The sequence below is a fragment of the Mus pahari genome, chromosome 1 (genome assembly GCF_900095145.1).
Source record: "Mus pahari chromosome 1, PAHARI_EIJ_v1.1, whole genome shotgun sequence".
Taxonomy (NCBI): domain Eukaryota; kingdom Metazoa; phylum Chordata; class Mammalia; order Rodentia; family Muridae; genus Mus; species Mus pahari.
This window is the reverse complement of record NC_034590.1, coordinates 117,028,837-117,045,874: the sequence shown is the minus strand read 5'-3', so window position 1 is coordinate 117,045,874 and position 17,038 is coordinate 117,028,837. Positions and strand designations below refer to the sequence as shown.

Below are 17,038 nucleotides of genomic sequence, written 5' to 3'. Positions count from 1 at the left end.
AGCTGAGTTTAGCTGGGTCCTTAGGTATAATCAACCCCCCCCCCTCCCCGCTTCAGGCCCGCCTCTGCGCCCGCCCCCTAAGCATGTTTTAGGAGACTATGGCCGTCTTCCACTTCCCCAACATTTGCAGCTCGACCGCATCCTCTCCAGCAGGGACAATCTATCAGGCTCTGCACAAGGGCCTATTCCCAAGGATCTGGAACTATTGCAGCTCGCCCACTATACACTTACAGATCTCTCAGCTTAGGGGTTTCCCCACCGCGTTGCTGCGCCTCCGGGCGCTGAGTGCGCGCAGGGCGGGCGCATGCGCACCTGAGAAGACTACCCCCTTCAGCTGCTAGGCTTGTGCAAGACAAAACCGGAAGTATGTCCTGCTTTAGCACAAGAGCTACGCCTGGCCTTTGTTTAGCTTTCCAAGGCTGGGCAAAGGTTTTTAGGTATCCTCCTGGTACATAATATCAAAAGTACTAGGCAGACGGGTTTTTGTTATTTTGTTTTTCGAGACAAGGTCTCCCTGAGTAGACCTTGCTGGCCTTGAACTCACTTCTCTTCCTGCCTTTGCCTCTGGAGGGCTGGGATCAAAGGCATGCATCAGCACGCCAGGCTTTTTGGGAGTGGGGACGTGAACAGCTGTTTTAAGATGGTGTGGCACCAGGCTGTACTCAAACCCAGGAGGCTCAAGATGCCCTTGACCACTAGGGATGCAAAATGGCTGTTTTCTTTCAGCCTGAGCTAATAGAAAAACCTGGCAACTGCTGTGCAGAGTTCTTCATCGCTTCCAGGATGGTCTCACCGTCACCTCCCCACCATGTCTCTGCTGACCTAACTCCTAGAGCAAGGGGGGTCTACATTATGTGAAGGAACTCCACCCCACTGGACCTTCTGCAGTGGAAGCCCTGTCCTTGTTGCTGTAATGGGAATTAAGAGTTTGCAGGAGGAATCCTGGGTCCCAAGCCCCTGGATGACTGCACAGTCAATTCTTTCACCATCAGACGACCTGAAGTGGCCAACAGAGTGTGCCCAGTGTTTGCTGAAAGACAGCTACTCTCAGGCCAGCGTGGTAAGACATTTATTAGTTCAGAGCTAGAAAGAGCAAGGGTCCAGTAGCTTTCTCAGTAAAGGCTGCCTTGTGGCTGGGCGTCTAGCCTGCCCTCCTGACTCGACAGTTTGCCCTGCTATTAAGGCACTTGAGAAAAGGGGGAGCAGGGATGTCTCAGACCAAACTCCCCCTGATTCTGAAGGTGGCCAGCAACATCCCATCTGTTCTCCTTGGCCACAGCTCAGCATGGAGAGCTGGCAGGGCAGGAGCTCCACAGGACAGAAGAATGGCCCCTCATGTGCTGGTATCAGGCAGCACCACATAGGAGCTGCTCTCAGGAGCACTGCTTTGGATCGAGGTGTACAGGAATCCATGTTGAGGAAGACACTTGATAATAAGGCTATATGGCCTCAAGGCCATGGCTCCAGTCTGTCCCTCTCTAGGAGAGTGCTAGAAGCTGGAGATGGAAGCAGGATCTCAGAGTTCCCTACCGAAACAGGAGCTATCAACAGGGGATGCGCCCGAGTCCTCCCAGCTCCGTTTCCAGGGGAGTTAATGCTTCTGCGAAAGCACCTCCGAAAGAGTGAGATAGTGCCAATGAAGAATAAAACGTGCCACCCCCAGGAGATATCACCCAAACAAGTCGGGGGCAGTTGGAGCACACTCCCCAGAATCTCTACGTGCTTCGGGAAGGCTTCGGTGCCCTGAAACCAGGGTCGCTGTCAGCACCTTAGGAGCTGATCTGACTCAAAAGAGCAGAGAAGTCCATGTCCGCAATGGAGGAGAAGTCTTCATCTCCGGAGAGACCATTGGGAAGCCCCGAGGTCCCCAGGGGTGCAGGAGCTGGGTCAGGGGGCCTCTGGGACCCTGTCACCAGGCGAGTTATAGCTTCAGGGTACTCCATCAGCATGGGCTCAGCTGTGGAGTGAGACATGGACACACCCTGGTTGAGGAGCTGCTGAAACTCTGAGTTGTCCACAGATGCCAGGTCTGTGAACACTCCTGGGTCTGTGTTGCTGCCAAGCAAGGCCCCCAAGTCTTCATCAGCGTCAAACTGCAGGTGCAGCAGGGCTTCCGACAGCGCGCCTTCCCCGGCCTGCGTGCTCTTTGGAACAGGTGCAGACAGGGACTGGGGAGGACCCGGGGCTAGAACTGGGACAGGAGCTGGGGGCTGAGCCAGAGGTACCATGGCTGAGGAGGGGACCATGGTCTGGGCCAGGACTGGGGCAGAGGATGGTGCCAAGGCCAGGGCCTGGCTTGAGATCTGCCCCGATGGTAACAGCATGGGGGAAAACTCATCAAAGTTGATGGTGCTGAGGGATGCTGGGAAGGTGTAGGGCTGGGGGGCTGGAGAGAAAGACAAAGAACAAAGGCTCAGAGGCAGTGAGAAACATACACGGCCCCTCTGCCACCACCGTGCTTAGAATCAGTCCCTTTCTGAGAACCAAAATCTGACCAGGCCTGTAGGGTCCACTTCCAAGGGCCACACTGAGGTGTTCCTAACTATTGGGGTTATAAAGCTCTCACCCCTGACCTTGTAAAGTTTTCATATTATAGCTGCAAAACCAGCTGAGAGGATAAACCACAGAACATGGGCTCGGTGGTGGGAATCTGTTACTTTTTTGAGCCACGCACCAGAACTCACAACCTATTAATTAATTTTTTTTGTTTTGTTTTGTTTTGTTTTTTTGGTTTTTCGAGACAGGGTTTCTCTGTATAGCCCTGACTGTCCTGGAACATGCTGGCCTCGAACTCAGAAATCCACCTGCCTCTGCCTCCCAAGCGCTGAGATTAAAGGCATGCACCACCATTGCCTGGCTTAATTTTTTTAAATAAATGTTTTTATGTGTGGATTTTGCCTGCTTCTATGTATGTGCACTACATGCACGCAGTGCCCTTGGAGAGCAGAAGAGGGCGCTGGATCACCTAGCACTGTAGCTAGAGACAGTTGCTGAGAATAGAACCCAAGTGCCTTTAAGGGAACCATCTCTCCAGCCCCACAGCTTATTACTTTAGAGGTGATTTCTTCTTTCTAAATTCAATGGAGAGCTGAGGGTGGAGACATTTCCAATGTCTGTATCTCAAGGTATCCAACTCAGGGATTATTTAATACCTTGGTACCAAATATTGAATCTAGGGTCCCTGGGTGCTGGGCACACACTCTACCTCTGAGTTTTACCTTGCCCCTGCTTTTACTTTTAAAGCCGAGACAGGGTTCTTCAAATTGACCTTAAATTTCATAACCCTGTGGTCCACGATGGCCTTGAACCTGTGACCCTCCTGCCACACTCTCTTGAGCAGCAGAGAATAAAGGGCTCAGGGTTTGACAGGAGCCTGGCTTCTGACTTCCACTGACTTTAACACCCCCAGGAAATGGCTAATTCCTATGCCACATTTTCAAAGCCTTGAGTTTATCAGTCATGTGACAAGAGCCCTGGATGGTCCTGGCAGAGGCCCAGGCCTCCCCCTGAGAAGTCCAGGCCCCATAGAGAGCAGATTTCAGAACTCTGCAGGTGAGACCAGTTTGGTCCCCTTCTAGAAGATACTACTTCAGTCTGAACAAACGAGACCCTCATTCTAGAAGGACAAAAGGACTTCCTTACCTGGCTTGGGGACAGAAGTTGAGTTTCGGGTAGGCACAGCAATACGCCGGGTTGGAGGCCGGGGTTCAGTTGGTCCTATAGGGCAAAAGCTAGGTCAGCTTTCAGACCCCGGTGTCCTCTCACCGACTCTCGGGCTTGGCCAGCCTGCCCACTCCTCTCCCTCAGGCTCTCCTCATCTCACCATTGAAAGGACTCTTCTTCATGATGCTCTTGAAGGTCTCATAGGTCCTTTTGCGTTTCTCTTCAATCCGGTGGCGATCATCTGGGAAAGCAACATGGACGGTGGGTTTACTCTCCTTAGCCGGGCTGCGCTTCTCCCTTCCATGGGCTCTCCAGGAGGGTAGTGTAGTCATAGTTTCCTAAGACCTGGTCTCCCAACCAGTTAAGAAGGGATGTGTGACCTTCGGAGAAGGGTCTGTTGGTTGAATCTTCTTCCCCTCTGGCTTTTTGAGACAGTCTCACTATATAGTCCTGGCTGTCCTGGAACTATGTAGACCAGACCAGGCTGACCTCAAACTCACTGAGATTCAAAGTGCTGTAATTAAAGGTGTGGGCCACCACAGCTAGCCTTGTTGGTTGTCTTGACCCCCTGCTCTGGGGGACAAGAGCCTGAGTGCGTGCGTCATCTGAGCTGCTTACCTAAGCATCCACCTAGGTAGAGAGGGAAGCAGTGTGGGCAGAGCATCACAGGCGGCCTAAGGCCTCCAGACTCAGCTCAGGGTTTGGCTTCTTCCTTTAGTCTGAAGCTTCAGAATCCTGTGGGCCACCTCAGCTGCCTTCTGAGTGAAGCAGTACTTCATACCAGAGTTCTACTTCTTTCCCCTATGTCTCTCCCTGTCTGTCCTGGCACCCAAACTGGAAACTGGAACAATTCTGAACATCATTTTTTCTTTCAGTCCTCCAATACTAACTCAACACCACTTGTCAAGCACCTACTGGGTGCTGGCTTTCCTCCTAGCAACTGGGGATGAGTAAGCACACAGAGATTTAATCATCAGAAGGGGGACCTTAAAAAGTACCAGGATCCAGAGAAACCTTGTCTCAAAAACAAAAACAAAAACCAACAAAAGTGCCAGGATTTCTTTGGTGAAGTTGTCTCAACCCCACCCCCCACCCCCACAGGGGAGAAAAAAAAAAAAAACAAACCTAATTTATTACATTTATGTGTGTGTGGCCAAGCAGTGGTGGTATATGCCTTTTAGGAGGTAGAGGCAGGTGGATTTCTGAGTTCAATGCCAGCCTGGCATACAAAGTGAGTTCTAAGACGGCCAGGGCTACACAGACAAATCCTGTCTCAAAAAAAACAAAACAAAACAAACAACAACAACAACAAAAACCAAACCCCCCAAACATTCACGTGTGTGTGTGTGTGTGTGTGTGTGTGTGAGAGAGAGAGAGACAGAGAGAGAGAGAGAGAGACAGAGAGAGAGAGAGAGAGAGAGAGAGAGAGGGTCAACTGTCTCCTTTGATCACGTGGGTTAAACAGAGGTCCTCAGCTTGGTTGTTTGCCTTTACTCAGAACATCTTGTCGATTCTCTTTGTCTTTTTTGAGACAAGATCTCATGTAGCCTTGGAGAGCATCCAACATCCTATGTAGCTGAGGCTGACCCTCATCTCCAATCCTCCCCAGTGCCGGGTTACAAGTGTCAGCACCACATCTGGCTTGAGGGTTACTGGGGATTGGATTCAAGGCCTCGCGCATGCTAGGCAAGCCCTCGTTAAGCTACATCCCTGCCCCTCTCCACCTGTAATACTCTGCTCAGAGAAGCCAGGCTAAGCTTCCAGATTTGCTCACGTTAAACCTCTGCTTAGAAATCTTAGATGCCAAGCCAGGCGTGGTGGCACACGCCTTTAATCCCAGCACTCGGAAGGCAGAGGCAGGTGGATTTCTGAGTTTGAAGCCAGACTGGTCTACAGAGTGAGTTCCAGGACAGCCAGGGCTACACAGAGAAACCCTGTCTCAAAAAACCAAAAAAAAAAAAAAAAAAAAAAGAAAGAAATCTTAGATGCATCCTTGCTGCTCTCAGAATGAAACCTCAGACATGGCTAAGCCTAACAGGACCATCCTTTGCCTGGGCTTGCTCACTGTCTGAAGACAGCTTCCACCACGATGTCCCTGAGCTAGCTGTGAACTCCCCAACACCCCTGTCCTTCCAGGCCACTAGAATGAAAAATACGCTTGCGGTTCCTCCCAGGTAAACGCCACCTTCACCAGCCTCAGCTGTCTGCACCAGCACTTTCTCACTCGGTACATCATTTACATATCTGTCTCCTGCCTGAGCTGGTGAAGAGTAGGGAATCTATCTCATTAAAACAAAACAAAACAAACAAACAAACAAAACAGGATTGCAGAGATGGCTTAGTGGTTAAGAACACTGGCTGCTCTTCCAGAGGTCCTGAGTTCAATTCCCAACACCCACATGGTGGCTCACAACCATCTGTAATGGGATCTGTAATGATGCCCTCTTTGGGTGTGTCTGAAGACAGTGACATTGTACTCACATACATAAATGAAGTAAATCTTAACAAACAAACAACCATTTCTTTGCTTATGTGCGTGGCGTTTGTCAGCTGTCTGTGCACCTTGCACATGGAAGCCCTGAGGCTGGAGTTACACAGGGTTATCAGGTGCCATGAAGAGCCGCCAGTGTTCATTTAACATCTCCCCGGCTCCTGTCTCATTTGATTTCTTACGTATAGCACCTGGGACAGGCCCTGGTTGTACACTAAGCCTTGAGCAAAACGAAGCTGGGTCATATGGTAGTGACAAGAGACACAAGGTGGCAAAAAGTCCACAGAGCCAAGTAACCCTGGCTCAGATGTACCACTGCCTCTAACTGCTGGTGAGTTAAATCTTCCTGTGAAAAGTGCTGAGAGATTAAAGTCAAGTCGTTCACTTGTGCTCACCCTGGGCACATCTAGCCGACAGAGCTGAGCACAGTGGGTGTCACTGTTAAATAAGAAGTAGATTCTGACTGTAACTACATGTTAACAACGGGGACACATTCTAAGACATGTTGTTTGGCAAATCTGTCACTGTATGAACATCTCTTATTATAGTGTGTGTGTACGTGTGTGGTGTGTGCGCGTTCATGGAGGTGCATGCGTGTGCACACGTGCTCAAGAGCATGTTAAGGCCAAAGCTCGACCACTCTCCACCTGATTGTTTTTCAAGGCTTATTTTTGTGTGTGACTGTTGTACCTGCTTGTGTGTATGTGTAAGCCGTGCATGCCTGGTGCCTGTGGAGTTCAGAAATGTCAGATGCCCTGGAAATAGACTTAGAGATGGTTGCGAGCCACCATATGGGTGCTGGGAAGAACAGCAAGTGCTCTTAACCACTCTGCCACCTCTCCAGCTCCAACCACCTTATCTATCTATCTATCTACCTATCTACCTACCTATATTTATCTATCTATCTAGCTATCTATCTAGCTATCATCTATCCAACCATACATCTACTAATGTACTTATTTGAGACAAGACCCCACTATGTAGCCCTGATTTGCCAGGAACTTGTTCTGTAGACCAAGCAGGTCTCAAACTCACAGATATTTGCCTGCCTCTGCCTCCTGAGTGCTGGGACTAAGGGCCAGTCACCATGACCAGCTTCTCACTGAATCCAGAGCACCTTGATTCAGCAAGGCTGACTTGCCAATTAGTGAGAGAGCCGCCATGCCACCAGTACTCGGGTTACACATGCTGCTGGAGCACCCAGCTTGTTACTTGTTACACAAACGTCTTAAAGTGTACTTACGAAAACTGAGACACCTTTGTCATTAGACAGTGTAGTCATATGTGACCACCATGTGGTCTGCCTTTGACAGAAATCATTACATGCTATGAACTATAGCATATACAAACCCTAGTGCTGGCCCCAGACATCCAGCCCTGATCTTTCTCCTAGCTGGGGCACAGTGGCTTTGGTACTGCCCTCCCCAGCAGTGTCACACCTGTGTCTGGCAAGTACTGGAACTCCATGGGCTCACTGAGCTCCCGATCAGAAGGCCGTCGTAGCTGCATGGAGACTCGCACAGGAGCCTGTAGGCTGGGGTCGGCGTATGGAGGAGTCCGGAACACAATGGCCACTTGCCGGTGCACATCAGCTTGTGAAAAGGAGCCTCGTGCCTCCCAGCCTGGTCCCGTGAAATACACCTCAATGTCTTCTGCAGGAGACAGTGGCAGTATGGGTTAGTATGTGTGACCCCCCCAACGGGCACTCATCACCCCCACTCAGCCTCACCCCTCCCCTCTCCGTGCAGAGTCCAGTGCGTACCTTTCTGCACCTTGTCACACAGCAAGAAGATCTCATCCCCACCGAGGCAGCTCCCAGAGTTCCGGTTTACTCGGCAGATCTTGAGCTCGGCAGTGTTGGGGGCCCCTGAAACATCAGAGGTCTCAGGGTACCCTGCAGGAGCTCTAACAGCCACGCCCAGCCCCCAGCCTGCTGACCACACTTCTGCAGAACACGGCTCTTTAAGTCAGGCAATTCACGATCAGTCTCTCTGCAGTACAGGTAGCATGGCTCTAGGTGAAGGGACACTGAAGGCCGGATGTCCCTGCCCTCCAGAGATCCTCCAGCCCAGAGGACACACTCTGACCACACCTGCCTCCCTCCACCGGAGCGGCACAGTTTCAGCTTCCGGTTCATCCCTCCTCACTTCCAGTCCGTACTGGTTTCCAGTTCCTAAGACTCTGAAGCCCTTTTATTTTCATTTACCCTGCTGCTTGCTAAAGACTGCAGTCCCTCAAAGCCAGCCCAGGTCACCCGAGAGCCTCCTGGGAGCCGCTACCGCTGAATCCCTGCTGTCTAGAATGATCTGGTCTCTGGGAGCTTGTTTCCTAAGGCCACAAGCACAGTTCCTGGCAGACCAGCATCTCAACCCAAGAGATGGGAAACAGTCACTTCCCATCATGCTCCTAGGCATCCTGGCTGCTTCACTCAGAGGGCAGCTGTGGGTCTTCTCCGCCCCACCCCCTGCAGCACAGCGGGATGGCGCTGGATGACTGAAGGAAGCCAGAGCTCTTCTCACAGGCCTCACCCACCCCCGCTCCCATTCTCTTCCCAAGCCCACCCTCACCCCTACTGCAGCCGGCCACTTGGCCACTTACGGTTATCAAAAATTGGATGTGAGAGGACAGGAGTCAGGAGGAGGGGCCTGCCTGCTGGGTCCCTCACTGTCACCTGGAAGCAGAGGCGCACTGCATTCAAGTCATAGTCCCCGCGCTGCTCCTCTATGGGAACTGTCAAAAAAAAAAAAAAAAAAGTGGTGGAAGGCACTGGGGGTGGGGGTGGGGGGGACGGACCAGGGAGCTCTGAGGGAAGAGGAAGGTGATCTGAGGAGATGTGAAACAGAAGTCTAAAGGGAGGAAGACCCATCACAGCTCTACAGGATCCCCCTCTAGGCCTGACTCTTAAGGCAGAGTGTGAGTGTGCACCAAGCTGGCAGCAAGGATCCACTCCTACTGCTGGGTTGGCCATGGAGGGAGATGAGCACCAGAGGCCCAGGGAAGGTGACAGAGATACTCGCACCACAGGCAGGTCTATGTCTTTGTCCCTTGCTCCTACCGTGAAAGGGGTTATTGTTGGTCTGGATTCGCTGGCTAATGGCTTGCTCCAGGTCTCGCTTCTTCACACACTGGATCCCCAGGTTCTGGAAGCTGAGGCCTCAGGTATTAGTTTTGTGTCTCCAGCAGAGCCCCTTCTTGCCTCCCCACTCCGCAGCTCACAGATCTAGGCTTCCCACTCCTTACCCACTGGCAAGTCTGAGGGCACTGGCCCGCACAGGCCTCCAGGCCAGTGTCCTACCTCAGCCACAGGGCTTCCTTCCCCATCCCTAAGCACACAAACCTTACTCCCCTTTCAAGGTCCTCGTACTTCTTTCTTGTGCGTGGAATGTTCTTTTGGGTTTATCTGCTTTTTCTCACCGAGGCCTCTGTAACCCTCCAACCCAAAGTCAAGAGACTCCCTGCTACCTGCCTACTCCCCGTGGGGCTGAGAAGAGGAGGCAGGGGAACCCTAACGAGTTCAAGGCCAGCTTGAGCTACATGAGACTGTCTCTATGGCATGCGGCCAGCCTCCCCCTCCTTCTAATTTATTACCGTGTTTTCTTCCCATCACGGAAATTATAATTCTCTACTGGTATCTTGTCTGTCTGTACAATTATCGCCTGGTTTTACCAACTGGTCTTTAAGCTCTAGGAGATTCCATTTGGATATCTTTCTGATCCAGAGACTAAGGGGCTGGTCTGTGCAGCCATAGGGTTTGTGGCGCTAAGGGTAAGGAGTTCCCATCTGTTAGAGAGTTCAAGACAAAGGAGGTCTGTTTGCAGAACTGGGGAGAGTTAAGGACTCTGGATTCGGCCGGTGTTTAGAAAAGAGCAACACTGTAACAGCTGCCTGGCCTGCCTGCCTCCTACCCTGCCCTCACACCACCCCCAGCCCATCAGGAACTCACTTAAGGATGCAGCCCATAGAGAACTCACCTATGGATACAGCGGTCTGGGCAGAGGTCAGCCTCATAGTAGCCGTCCCGGCAGTCCTTCCCCACAAGTTCATGTGGATGAGGCCGGTGAGGTGGATCCTTGGTGACCAGGGAGATTCGAACTGTTCCTGGTCCTGTGTAGCCATTGATCTGTCCAAAGTACAGAGTACTCTAGAGGCCAGCAATCCCCAATCTGGCTCGTAGACACAGAGCCCGGTGGCCAGGAGGCAAGTCTGCTGGGGCTCCACCGTGCCTTCCACCACATCTGTGCCCCAGCGGCACCCCTGGGGGCTCTTGCTTACCTTGATGGTGGGGTGTGTCTTGGTGGTATCTGTGCTTCTCTCGCCAGGAATACTGCCCGCTGAGCGACCCTCGCACTTATAGCGGAATCTCATGCCCCGCTGCTTGGGCTGCTCGATGATCTCCACATAAGGCCCAGAAGCCTGGGCTGGCTCTGTGGGTGACACAGTCAGCCATCAGGTGCTATCCATGGCCCCGACTCCAGGACAGCCCCTGCCTACTGAGGATGGATGGTCCACTTACCCGAGGGAAAGATGAGGGGAAACAGATCTGAAAGGGAAAGACAAGGCACACTGTCAATAAACTCCAGTGCTCACCCTCATCGGGAGGGCCTGACAGAGCCAAGCTCCCTCCCTCCCTCCCAAGGAAACTGAGCCAAGACCCTGAAACCTGCCCTGACAGAGGCCGGGAAAGATAGAAGCATCTCTCTACTAGAGAAAGGGGGCACAGAGGCATTCCTTTGCCAGGGGAAACTGAGTCAGTGCCTGTTTTACATTCCTAAGTGACACTGAAGAGGGGGTAATACCCTCCTCTCCCCTTCAGGGGAAACTGAGTCAGATACTTTCCCCCTTACGCAGAAAGGAAGCCGGACTAATCGCATTGACACGGGAGGGGGGTGGGGGTGGGAGCCGGAGGAAACGGAGTCAAGATTCACCCGTACCCCCACCCAGAAGGGACACTGAGTCAAGGCGCCCCCCACCGAGAGGGGCGACTGAGTCAGACCCCTCGCAGCCCGCCCCGCCCCGCGCCACCATCCGGCCTGCCGCTCCCTGCGCAGCAACCCGCGGCGCAGAAAGGGGCGGAAGACGGCGCGGGGAGGGGGGGGAGACTCCGCCGCAGGCCCCGGAGCTCGAGGGCAGGCGTCCCGCGAGTCAGGGGGCAGCCTCACCGTCCATGGCCGGGGTCCCGGGGGCGGGGCCGGGGTCGCAGCTGAGCCCACGGCGCGCTAAAGCGAAGCCATTCGCCAGAGGCGGAAATGCGCGGCGCGCGCCCGTCGTCGCGTCACTGCCCGGAATCCGGCCGCGCCTGCGCGCTGAGCCGCCGCCACCGCCACCGCCGCGCGTGGGGGGCCGAGAGCAGGTGCGCCGCTCACGCCGGGCGCCGAAGGTGTGCGGCGGGCGCGCGGGCGGGGACACCGCAGCGCGGCGGGAGGACGCCGAGGCTGTTTGTCCCGAGGCCCGCCCGACTACGAGCCGCTCCCCGGCTCCGCAGCGCGCCTCGCTCGGGGTCCCGGTGCCGGCCCCGCCTGGAGGGCGGGCCCGCGATTACTCACTCTGTTTTTAGGGGATTTCGGGTCCCGTTCCCCGCCCCGCTCTGATCTCAGGAGTTTGGTGATGTCACCCTGGCCGGGACTGGAGCCGAGCCAGGGCTGCTGGCAGGCTGCGGCCATTCGCCCTGCGCAGGGAGAGGCCCGGGCCTGCTGCTCCCGCGGAGGCCAGGGACTGAATTCCACACGTTTTCCTACCCGTGCAGGGGCCATTCTGGGGACCGCCGCGTGTTACGGGCCACATGCTCCCCAGCTTAGATTCGGCTGCGCGCAGGAGTGCTTCGCGGATGAGTGTGCTTCAAGGCGTGACTGAGGCCTTGGGGTAGAGGGGCAGACCGAGGACTAGACAGACACCTGTACCTCTAAGAGTCCCTGAGAGCCATGAGTGCTGGAGGAGTCCCAGGGCTTCGTCTCCGCCGAGAGGTGCTGTCTGCTAAGGTTCAGATCTTTAGTGATCTCGGGAACCACCTAGGGTCACACCATTTGAGCATCTCCCTGAAGGCCTCCCAGGCTCCAATGAGGAAAGAGTTTGTAGAGAGCGAAAATTGCCATCTAAGTCAAGGGTAGGTGTGTGGATTGAGTGTGGGGACTCTGGTCGGAGGCTGCCTCCACAATGTCAGAAGGAGTAGGCACCTCCCGGGCCGGAGGAAGTTTCAGCACTGAGAAAGACTTATTTTCTCTAAATTAGGAAATCATGTGGGAATTGGAAAAGATTGGAAATTCTGACTTGCTTTCCCAGGCTCTGAAAAAAACAGGAAGACAAAAGTGAAAATAGTTACCGCCCCTCCCACTCATTTCAGTTTCTCACTTGGCGCAGATTAGAAAAAGCAGTTTAATACTTTGCGGGGGCGGACGTCAAGGCGACAGAATGAATTATGATCTCCGATTAATGGCACACAGCCATCATTGGTTCTCACATGAACCACTTTTAAAAACACATATAGTTACAATTTAAGTTAATATGAATACCAGCGTCCTTACTGAAAAGTAAAGGCTAGAAATGAGAACTCAGTAGAGTTTTTGCATAATGTTGCAGGAAGCTCGGGTTTGATCCCTGACTCTGGGATGCTCCAGTAATCCCAGAACTCATGGGGTCAGAAGTTCAAAGGCCTCCTCCTCTACATAGTTTGAACCCATCCAGAACTACAGAAGATGCTCTTTATAAAGGATGGTTAAAGGCTGGAGAGATGGCCCATCAGTTAAGAGTCAATAATGCCTTTTCAGAGGACCAGAGTCCAGTTACCAGCAACTGTAACTGGGCTCTTGAGAGCAACTGCATTCACATGTGCACATATATACAAAAAAAAAAAAAAAAAAAAGATAAATGTGGGTTGTGTTTGGTAGTGCAGGCCTTTAGCCCCAGCACTCTGGAGGCAGACTCAGCAGGTCTCCTAGTTCGAGGCCAGTATAGTCTATACGTAGTGAGTTGCTAGACAGCCACGACTGTATAGACACTTTCTCAAAACAGATGAAAAAGAAATGGAGCTTTGTTTACACAGGGAGCTCTGGGCCAGCAGGGGCTAATCAGTGTAACTTTGTCTCGGAGAGGGAGATAGGTGAGAGTGTAATGGAGTTACAGCACTTGCCTAGCATGCTGAAGACTCTGGTGTCTGTCCCCAGTAGTCCAGAAAAAAGGTCAAGAAAACGAAGGGGCGGCACAGGACACTGATGTCACTCATCCCCACAGATGTGCTCCTCACACTGTTCATCCCTTTTCACACTTGAGTTCAGGCTCCTCCCGTTCAGATTTCTGCCCTCTGTGTGGGAGCCTGCCACCGCCATGTGGAGGTCGCCAGACTCATTTATTTCTTTTCACTCAGTGGGTCCTGGGAGCAGACCAAGGTCATCAGGCGTGATGACGGGCACCTTTTTTGTTTTTGTTTGTTTTTCAATACAGCGTTTCTCTCTATATCCTTGGTTGTCCCAGAACTCAATATGTAGACCAGGCTAGCCTCACACAGATCTGTAACTGGTCTTTGCTATTTTATGGGTTCTTCTTTTTCCCATCCTTTATCCCCTTTGTTTCACACCCTATTGAGAGAGAGAGAGAGAGAGAGAGAGAGAGCCCTGAATCTCTTTCCTTTTGTTTTTCTTTGACCACAGCTACCCACAACCCGAAACCGACATCCTAAACAACCACCAGTCACCAGCCTCAATGCTCCTGCATTTATACACTCTCTGAAAAGTTCCCAGAGTTCCAAGTGTCACACAATCACAGAAACTATCTGCAGCTGGTAGAACCATGCACCTGCTAGAGCACGAGGCAGATAAATCACAGTCGGCTGCTGTGGGCAGTCTGAAGCGGCCATAGCCCACACCTGGGATTAAAATGAAAGACTTTTTTTTATTTTAAGATTTATTTATTTTATAGATGTGAGTACACTGTAGTTGTCTTCAGGCACACCAGAAGAGGACATTTGAACCCACTGCAGATGGTTGTGAGCCTCCATGTGGTTACTGGGAATTGAACTCAGGGACCTCTGGAAGAAAAGTCAGTGCTCTTAACTGCTGAGCCATTTCTCCAGCCCTGTGAAAGATATTCTTAACTAAAATTACAAAATTCTCAAAAATGTAACTACATTTTCCCTCTTCTGTTTTAAGCCATTAAATTGTGTGTGTATCAGAAAATTATAAACAGACATTTTCAATGAAATAAGCACTTTCAGGTCAGTGGCCAAGGTTTGCAGATCTCTCCTAGTCTTTATCAGTTTTTTTTTTGTTTTTTTTTTTTTGGTTTTTCGAGACAGGGTTTCTCTGTGTAGCCCTGGCTGTCCTGGAACTCACTTTGTAGACCAGGCTGGCCTCGAACTCAGAAATCTGCCTGCCTCTGCCTCCCAAGTGCTGGGATTAAAGGCATGCGCCGCCACGCCGGCGTCTTTATCAGTTTTGATGACATCCACAGCTTTTTACCAATCCTGTAGAGAGATAAATGAACCCGAATCCCCAACACAAAACTTGCTGGTTTCCATCCTGATATTAACACATTCTCGTAGTATGTAGATTTATTTAATTCCACAGTTTTTTCTATACCCCAGTGTCTCCTGGCTGCTCAAGTGCCTGCAATTTTTTCTTTAGTTAAGGGCCATTGCTGTACTTGGACAGGCTTACCAGTAAATCATTTTAAGGGAAGGGCCTTTAGTTCTTCAGCAGTGGTCCCCCTTTTAATTTGGAGACTCAATCTCTGTTGTACTCTGTGTTTGGACAATTGGCACAGCCTGGGGTTGCTTTTGATGATATATCAATAATTTTCTCAGGAGCATCTACCATTTTACCCCTTATTTCATCATAGGCTGTCTCTAGGAATATTTATCTGAGTACCCCACTGTTGTAAAAGATCCCATCCCCATAAATTTATAGGAATGTCAGCCACATAAGGCCTTAACGTTCCCATTTGACCTTCTGGTCTCTCACATCTAACCCACCACACACTTTGTTTTGTCTGAGGTAACTTTCCAAGTTCTAGAAACTGGGTATAAACCTTTTGAAGTGGCTACTCTGAATTACAAGACCTTTGTGAAATGATAGTTACATAACTCCTGTATCCACCAAATCTTCTATTTCAACACCATTTGCTTGCAGTTTCAATTTTGGCCTCTGATCATTACCAACTGTTGGCTGGAGCACATCTTTCCTGCTCTGCCAGTCCCCCCTTCTCTCTACTGGAGTGGCTTTTCCTCTGATGTAGGGGAACAGTGGCAGCTGAGCAAGCCTGTCACCTGTGCTTGCATCTCTCTTTTTACATAGGCCATAATTTTAATAAAATCTTCATCTATAATTCCTGGGTGCAGAATGAATCCTTGGGAAGTCAATCCACTTCTTCCCAAGACCATCCCTACTTTCTCTGAGACCATAAACTCCAATAGTTATTTTATAACATTGACTTTTAGGGAATAGTGAGAAATGTTTATCTATGGCTAAGTCTAAAGCACCACTGCTTGCATAAGCACGCATTAAATTTCTTACCCGGAATGGAGATTTTTCAGTCTATATGTTACTTTCTGGCTGAAAAGGCTTGTAATTTTTGCTTCAGGCTCTGAACTAGGCCTTCAGTGCTGTTTCCCAACTGTAAGAAATTATCTTAAATATTTCTTTTGGATATACACTCCTGAATCCAATGGCAGCCTTGGCAGCATTGCACAGACATCCTGGCAAGCTTAGGCAGCCTTTCTGATTGAGATTTAGGAAAACCATTGCCCCTAGAAACAGCTCATTCACTCTTTCAGTACAAAGTATTGTACTTCTCAAGTTACCTCACCAGGCATTTCAGGATCTGAGACCTTTAGCAGCTTAATCACAGTCTCTTTGCAAATGACCATATTTCCCACAGTTGAAGCACTGGGCCTTTTGATACGGAAGACCTCCAGCTATACCTTGAACTATTAGTATGGTTTACATTAGAACACGTATCAGTTGTACTCCTTCTCCATAGGTGTTGATTGAGTCTTTCATGGTCTAATATTTTTACATTTGGTATTTGAATTTTCAAATGCCAAGCTCTCTATTAACATGTGCCTTACATCAGGTTCTAATGTGGCGGAGGTTTTCAATTGTCTCTTGATTTGGATAAAGATGGCAGAAGCTAATTGTCGGGCAAAGATATAAAGGCAGGGTTTCCAGGTCCCAGGAGGAGAGAAGATAGAGAAGGGGCCTTGGTGCCAGGCTTTGGAGGGAGACACACGGGCACCATGCAGGCCTGGGGGCAATTAGAAACGGTGGTGGCCCCACCACTGGAACTATATTCTAATATAGACCAGCTGATGAATTTAGGACAATAGATTCTGAGCCCAGTGCTGTGTCATCTGGCTGATTTTATTTATTTATTTATTTTAGATTTATTTATTTATTATGTAAGTACACTGTAGCTGTCTTCAGACACTCCAGAAGAGGGCGTCAGATCTTGTTACGGATGGTTATGACTGGCTGATTTTAAAATATTAAGATTGTCTGGTGCTTTCCATCCACGAAGATTCAGGTGGGCAAGAGAGGGGTGATTGGTCGGTGGAACATGAGTGGTAACTCCAGGCGTTCTCAGGATGGATGGTTATCGGGTGGCTTAGCAAGTCAGCTGGGCAAGGAGGAACAGGCGGCACTCTTGGGAATAGCCAGGATATCGGAAGAGCGGTAGCTAGCCCTGGGGCCTGACTAGACCACAGGCAAACAGCTGCTAGTCCCAGAGCCTAGCTGGAGCACGTGTGGTTTTTACAACTACACACAACACAGCTGAGACTAATCTTTGTCAAAAATCAGTGAAGGCTTCTCCAGAATCTTGTGTAATTTTTGTAAATGAGATCAACTCTTTCCCAGGCTCAACTCTGTCCCAAGGTCTTTTTTTTTTTTTTTTTTTTTT

At 50.8% G+C, this 17,038-nt stretch overlaps 1 protein-coding gene across 2 annotated transcripts; it reads right to left on the bottom strand.

The window, feature by feature from the left end:
- Positions 1-1,053: 1,053 nt before the first annotated feature.
- Positions 1,054-11,717, bottom strand: Rela (RELA proto-oncogene, NF-kB subunit). Of its 2 annotated transcripts, none has more exons than XM_021191395.1 (11): positions 11,314-11,671; positions 10,668-10,694; positions 10,427-10,578; positions 10,126-10,274; positions 9,210-9,301; positions 8,753-8,884; positions 7,917-8,021; positions 7,594-7,806; positions 3,824-3,904; positions 3,643-3,717; positions 1,054-2,386 (listed from the first exon to the last, which is right to left on the bottom strand). In XM_021191395.1, exons 1-11 carry the CDS (start codon positions 11,318-11,320, stop codon positions 1,770-1,772), a joined length of 1,650 nt encoding a protein of 549 aa, XP_021047054.1. In that variant the 5' UTR covers positions 11,321-11,671; the 3' UTR covers positions 1,054-1,769. The 2 variants fall into 2 exon arrangements, with proteins under 2 accessions (XP_021047054.1, XP_029398816.1); XM_029542956.1 differs by lacking the exon at positions 11,314-11,671 and adding an exon at positions 11,698-11,717 and having other exon boundaries at positions 1,057-2,386.
- Positions 11,718-17,038: the final 5,321 nt, after the last annotated feature.

Excerpts from the sequence above, each read along its gene's own strand:
- Rela (XM_021191395.1), bottom strand. Across the intron at positions 8,022-8,752 it reads ACATCCAATTTTTGATAACC|GGGCCCCCAACACTGCCGAG; the intron begins GTAAGTGGCCAA and ends CTGATGTTTCAG. Across the intron at positions 7,807-7,916 it reads GTGTGACAAGGTGCAGAAAG|AAGACATTGAGGTGTATTTC; the intron begins GTACGCACTGGA and ends TGTCTCCTGCAG.